Source organism: Penicillium psychrofluorescens (assembly GCF_964197705.1).
Source record: "Penicillium psychrofluorescens genome assembly, chromosome: 4".
Taxonomy (NCBI): Eukaryota; Fungi; Ascomycota; class Eurotiomycetes; order Eurotiales; family Aspergillaceae; genus Penicillium; species Penicillium psychrofluorescens.
The window spans coordinates 2,057,223-2,064,126 of record NC_133442.1 but is presented as its reverse complement, the minus strand read 5'-3'; the positions used below and the strand labels follow the sequence as shown (position 1 = coordinate 2,064,126).

General features: G+C 48.1%; 1 protein-coding gene across 1 annotated transcript; it reads right to left on the bottom strand.

Annotated features, from left to right (window-relative positions):
• Window positions 1-5,779: 5,779 nt before the first annotated feature.
• On the bottom strand, window positions 5,780-6,672 carry PFLUO_LOCUS6450 (uncharacterized protein; the record flags this gene model as incomplete). Its single annotated transcript, XM_073783996.1, has 2 exons — window positions 5,780-5,802; window positions 5,853-6,672. 2 exons carry the CDS (start codon window positions 6,670-6,672, stop codon window positions 5,780-5,782), a joined length of 843 nt encoding a protein of 280 aa, XP_073640496.1.
• Between the last annotated feature and the right edge of the window lie 232 nt (window positions 6,673-6,904).

The window sequence follows — 6,904 nt, the reverse complement described above, 5'->3', positions numbered from 1 at the left end:
TTGCACAATAAGTGAGCGTGCTGTCCTGGCCTGGAATATACGTCTATATGATCCGTCCTTCGCGCCAGAGACACTGCACATTGCTAGTGCTGTCACATAGCAAGGGTGGGTGCCATTGGGGCCGTGGAGTATGAATTTGTCTTGAACGGAGGGTATCATTGCCCTGCCTGGGTGGTCAAGTGGAGAAGAGTGATTGAGATAATTGAGGACATCAACCTCTCGAGCGTTTGACTCCGCGGTTCCAACTTTGACTGCCACATATTTATTAGACTGGTAGTCTCGGCAGAGCCAGGTAGTTGAATAGGTTCCGTAGCCCAGCTTGTGGGCTACTCGGTATCGAGACTGAAGAACATCTCCTATATGTATAGGGTGATATCCACCAGGCTGGTACTTTTCAAGTTTCTCAACTTCTTCGATCGGTTCGTATTTGAAGGCGGGTGGATCAAAATCAGTGCTGGATGTGGAGTTCTGGAAAGCCATGGTCGACCTGAATTCAAGTCCACAAATAGGAGGTTTCCGAAAGTAAGGAAAGAAAGTTGACGAGGACAGTGTCTGGTGAAGACAGAGCTGATATATACAGCGTTGTTGATGAGCCCAGAGTGAATTGCGTGACCTGATTGTAAAGGCCATTACCGGAAGATGGGAGACCGGTAAATGATTGGGCACCGAAAGGTTCGATCAATTCCCCCGCCACACAGCCATAACTTGAAAAGACCAAGCTTGCCTGCAGCCACGTTGTTTTTTCAAGGTCGTTGATAAGGGATGAATTGGCGTTTAGGGGGACTTTGTCAGCACGTATGTGTGTCCATCGAAGGGGGACCCCTGGGGCTAAAAGATGACCAAGCACGGTCGGCCGCGGAATCACGTGACCCGTGTCAGGGTAGTGCAACAACAGACTTTAAATACTTAACGCGCGCCTCGTTGGGCAGCGCAGCCAATCCACTTGTCAATGGGAAGACAACAACTTTCACCGAAATGATCCAAAAATAGACTGGACTGGAGAAGTTGGGCGGCTATACATCCAAAAATACTACCAAAAATGTCTGTTCCACCAATTATCTATCGAAGAGTTATTCGAAAATTGAACTCTTCCTGCAATTATTTCCGAAGAGGTTAGGTCTAAATTCTTGGAAACAGGTTACCCCCCTGCAACTAGATTGCAATCTAATTAGTTCAAGAGATTCTCTAATGACTATAAAACATAGGCCGTCCACAAGCCATGGCGAATTTTACTTCCCAACCACTTTTCTGAATCTGAACTTAAGCCAGCCTGTCTCTAGTGAAAACAGTCAAGATCCGGCCCTATAATAGTTGAATCACTCGCCTCTAATGTCGACCATCAACGTTGTGAAGTACTACTTCTACGGAGGAATGCTCCCACAGAATCAGGACAGGCTTCGAGGTTTGATCGCCCTTGCCTACCAGACCGCCAGGGACAGGAAACTCTACCCCAAGGCCATCCTCATCAGGTAAGAAGGACTTAAAAGCCAACTATCTTAGGAGAATGAACGGAAAGATAGGCTTTGTGGCTAAGGTTATTGGAGAAGACTTTGCTAATATTTCATTGCATTACGACTCGCAGGTCCAACGAGCACCCTAGTACCAGTCAGGGAGGCGTACATAAGGCAGATCCTTTAGGTTGGCATGTCACTCTCTGCTTCAAAGACGACGCCCAGCTTGCTAGCAAAACCCATACAGCTTCCCATGGATATGTTAAGGGCAAAGGAGACTTGACTTTCGTTCAAGCGACCCATTCTGGGGAGAAGCTAGACTCCCATTTGAAGTCGAATGGAAAGCTAGTGTGGCCCTCTGAAGAGGAATTAGACGTTGCACCGGATATCGGATATGGACACCTTCCAAATGAAGGTAGTTCTAGAGTTTGATTTACCGAAATACTTGGATTGGTCTACGGTGAAATAATGATAGTTTTCTTAATTTCTTTGCGAATTTCCTCGGCCGTACGAGGTAATTGTTGGGGTTCCTTTCGGGTAACGGATGACGTACTAGGATGGCAGGGTGGTGGCTATAGAATAGGCAGTCAAATTTCAGAGTTCTCATATATTGTTATATATTAGACACTGAAATGATTGCCTCACACGCGTTGGTAGTCAGCTTGGTAATCCGCCTGAAGACATTTCTAGCCTGTTTCCCATCCTAATCTTTGGTGCCTTGTTGGAGGGAGTGTGACGCGAGCATGCTTTCTGCAAAAATAAAGTGCAGTGGAATGTGCATGTTCGTTGCCGTCTATTTGCCTTCGTGAAGCAAGCTGGCTTGCGCCCAGAACTCCAGATCTAGTCATCTTGTAAAAAGGCGAGCTGGTCATCGAGACACCCAAGCATCTGCTCCGTGTCCCAGTGAGATGACGCTGCGGCTACGGTATCTCGAAGCGCCTTAGCTATTCCGGCATAATCTGCCCTTCGCTGCCAAAGAACCTCTTTCCCAGAAACTCCGCGAGACCCTTCACGACGGAGACCTGAATGATTTCCCAGAGTTTGGGGCTGAGGTAGCTTTGATAGTCTTTTGCCACGCGAACATACCAATTTGCATACGTTGGCACAAATATTTCGTAGCGTTGATGGTGCAAGATCAACCAATGGTCTTTCCTCAGAATCTGGATCCTCGAGCCGACGCTCTCGAATTGAGCCAGCCAGATCGACCGCTTCGAGTGTAGCCTCCAAACTCTCGTACTCCGTACGGAGAGCAGTTGTCTCTGTACGGACTGTACCTCCATCCCTAAAGCCGTATCGAGCAACACAGTCGTCGATTTGCAGGTAACAATTGATCTCGAGTGCCCACAAAACTGCACGGTGAACGTGTATTTGTCTGCTTGCTGGAATTGGAGTATATTTCCCACTGGTGTGGCTTTCTTCTCGAAATTCGCCGGCTCTATTTATTGGCCTTCGCAACTCATGGGGCAAGTTGTTGTTGCGCCACTGCTGAAGCTGCTCGTAGAGCAAGGGAATATCGCTACTCTCGATACCCGTGGCTCTCGCTGTGGCGTTACAGAGCGCACTAACAATCCGCCTCGCTATAATGGACAAGCGGAGGATAGCATCGAGGTAGCCACCAGCTTCATGACTCATCGGATCCTCGGTCAGATCCAGATCGTTGTCTTGAATGAGAGAAAGGCTCTTGTGATCGAGGCATTGGAAAGAATCGAATTCGTATACGCGCCAGTAGAGGAGCGTATAGCGCTCGTCAGCACGTGCTAACATTGCTGAGGGATCCGAGTCCATTTGTCCGCGACTTCGAGACTGCAATGTCATCAAGACCAGAGCGTCGTGTGTCATAAATAGGTTCCGCAGAGTTGAGCGCATTGAGGACCTGCGTGCGTTGTCGTATTTAAAATCCACCATGAGGGCCATCGCTTCAAGGTCATCAAGACGGACCGAGTCGGTGCCGGTTTTGGAGGCTTTGGTTCGTATGAGCCTTTCCATGCACTTGTCAGCAAGGAGCTGCTGCTTCTTCCATTTGTCTCTAACCTTTGTGAAAGGTAGGCCGTGACACACAATGGCTAAAATAAGGGAAGAACTATTTCTCTCTGCATGAAAGTCCTCCCAAAACGCATCCTCTAGAATAAAGGGATGAGAGAGGCCCGAAAAAGCAAAGAATGCATGCAGCGACCGAGCGTAATCGGTTATGCTTAGGTTGCACTTCCGTATATCTCGATCAATATCTCGACGCAATGTTGCGTCGCCGCTTATCCGCAAGGCTTCCCGCAAGGCTTCACGAAAGCGGTTCCCCGTTGAATTAACTACGTCGGATAGGCGATGCATTTCTGCGTTCACCTGGGTCGAAGGAGGGCATTTTAAAGCTGGCGAGTCAGAAATTCGTGAAGCTGAATGTTCTGCAGTGTTCGAAATGTGTGGCGGATCATTTCTGTTGAAAATATGACGGAGGAATGAGGACGCTTCTAAGCTGAGGTCAGAAGCGCTCGCCGAGTAGCGCGAACTGGAATCATCATACAGCACAACTGTAGCGGCATAGATTTCTGGCGATAGAGAACCATAGTGCTCCATAAGCGTGCCAGAAGCTTCTTCCTGGAACAAGTGAGGTTCCATAATCGTGACTTCTCCGTTAAGCGGTAGATGGGGCTGTGAGCTGTGTTCAGTCGTTTCGATAGCGGTGACCACTTCTTCCTGCGAACTGGGCTCTGAGCTCGGCCCCCGGTGCTCCAGACGCTGGCGCTTGTGTACGTATGAAATGTCTGAGCTTTCAAAATGGCATTCGATTTCTTGCTGGGCGCATCTTGAGCAGTTTTCTTCTCCCTCCTCGATGCGAGACGGAAGGTCGCACTTCCTCTTCTGTTGATGACAAGAATTGCAGGACTTGCGCTTGGCCCCTCGTTTAGGTCGCATGATTTATTGATGTAAGTAAAGCAAGAATATTTGCGTATAGTGAAGAGAAGGCAGAAAGGAGGAGGGGCGGTGGTTTGTCTTATATAGCCAGAGAAGTAGAAATTGCCGCACAGAACTAGCGCACAAAACCCCGCACAAAACTCCGCACAAAACTCCGCACAAAACTCACGCCCATCCCACGAGACGGATGACCCCAAACCCCCCGCATTTCGCCGACCGGACTTAAGCACTATTCGAAGGATGCAGTCTGTCTGAAAGTTACCGGAGGACAGGCATTAGGCAGTTTTCTGGTTTTCTGCTTGGGTAACTACGATTTGCCGGACGAGATGAGAAGGATGATGCTGAGGCTGAAGGGGTTTTGGCCATCGCATTTTTAAAGACGAAGACAACAAATGGCATTCTGTGAAAATTTCAAAAATAATAACTGCACGCAACCAAAAGCGAAACGTATCTGAGGCAAATTTGAGACCAGCTCACTGTAGTAAAATCGCACAATCCGAACAAACCATATCAATTCTTCATACAAACCTCGTCAGTTCCGTCTCTCCCGTCCTTTCTTTTCTCTGGTTCCACGCTTAGGTTGACTGTGCTCTACCTCCTTTTGTCTTCGTGTCTTTGTTCTCCCAATTTTCAAGTTTTCGAGCTCCTCTTCTAGCTTGCGAATTCTCTCATCCTTCGTCGTGTGTCCGTTTTGACGTCTCTCGCCTCTTTGCCTCGCCGGTGTTGGATAATGGGTGGATCTCTTGGACCTTGTCCTTTCCTTGTCTCTGCGACTGTAGGCTAATCGAACGGAGTCTTCGCTGCCCGCGTCGCTGTCCGCATCACTGCCTACGCCGCTGTCTTCACTGGCTTCTTCGAAGCGGATGCGACTTCTGGTACTTCGTCTGTCTTGGTCATCTTCAATGAAACCTTCATCACTTCCATAATCATCATCGTCTTCATCCAATCCATGCTTCGTGCGATAAGCAGACTCCATTTCTTGCGCCTTCTGGTATATCACCTTATCACCTTCTAGGGAGGAACCAGTAGTAATGCGGCGTATAAAAGTCCTCCCTTCCAAGGTAAAGACTCCATCTTTCCATTTGACAAGTGTTCGAGTTTGTGGATAAACTGCTCCTCCTCCAGGCTGGAGCAAGCTTAGAACATCTTTGCCATTCTCGTCATCTTCCTCAACTTTCCAACCAACTCCTAGGATATCCTCAACATGCTTCCGCTCATACTTCCAATACTCCTCGGGAAGCCCGTTTTTGGTCCCAATCCTTTTGGCTGTACCACGAGTCTTTGTAGTCAAAACGCGTTCTACGCGACTCGGATTGTAACTTTCATGTGATCCAGCCCGAATACGATATATTGAAGTCAACCGGTCTCCATAGCGCACGAATATCTGGGAGCCAGTTCCTTTAGGCCACCAATACAAGACTTTAGCTGAGGTCAATCGACGTTGCTGTTTCATGGTTCGCGCTTCTAAAGCATCAAGACCTGTTGACTGATCACCATTTTTGTCAAGTTCGTATTCGGCACTGGACTCTTCGTTTGTTGAAAGCTCGCTCAGGTGCTTGGGTTCATCACTGTCACTATTGGATAAATTGGTTGTGTCGGAATCCGCATCGGCTCTGGGATCTGGGCTGCCGATATCTTGCTGGGCCCACACAGAGCTAATGTTCCAAGACTTAGGAAGACGGTGTCGTTTATTGAAAAGCTTTATAAGGTCGTGGGTTTTGTGAAATGCTTCCCATGCGCCTTCCTGGGAGTTATTCTCTTTTGCATTCGTGTGCTGTTGCCGCCAAGTCTGACATAGATCCACGTAGAAACGCTCAGGAATAATGCCGTTATCAATGTCGTTGATACCATGTGCATCATTAGCTGCCCTGATTTGCTGGTTAAGTCTCTGGAAAAACTGTATGCACTCCTCATATTGGGGCTCAACGGCCGTGAAGAACTCTTCAACCATTCTTTCAGACCTTTTTTTGGCCTCATCTTGAATGATGTCCTTAACCCAGCGTCCTACAGGATCAGGTTTGTCTTCAACCGGAACGTCCTGTTCAGACGCATCTTCTAGTTCAGTATCAGTGTTGTCATTTGATTCGTGGTCATCATTTAGCTCTCCTGGAGCAAAATCCTCTTTGCGGGTGGGGCTTCGGGTGAACTTGTTCAAACGGCTGTGAGCTTTTTCCACATCTTGTTGAGCCGAAGACCCGACATTCGGGGGCTCAGAGTCGGAACCACGGTCTGAAGCCCGGTCAGAAGCGGGCGTTTGCATATCACGAGCATCTTTTTGGGCCTTCTTGGCCTTTTTCTTCTTTCCCTTAGGCATCTTCAGAGCAAAATTCTGATTTGATAGAAGTAGAGTACTTGTTGATAGGATACGTCTATATTTATATATCCACTCGGACTGAGATCCAAAGCTGATGCCCGGGATAAGGGCGTGTTCATAAACAAGTATATGCATTTATGCAATTGAATTGTAGTCGCGGATAGCATAAGGGTGCTGCAGGCCCAGAAAGATGCTGCAGGTCCAGAAAGATGCTGCAGGTCCAGAAAGATGC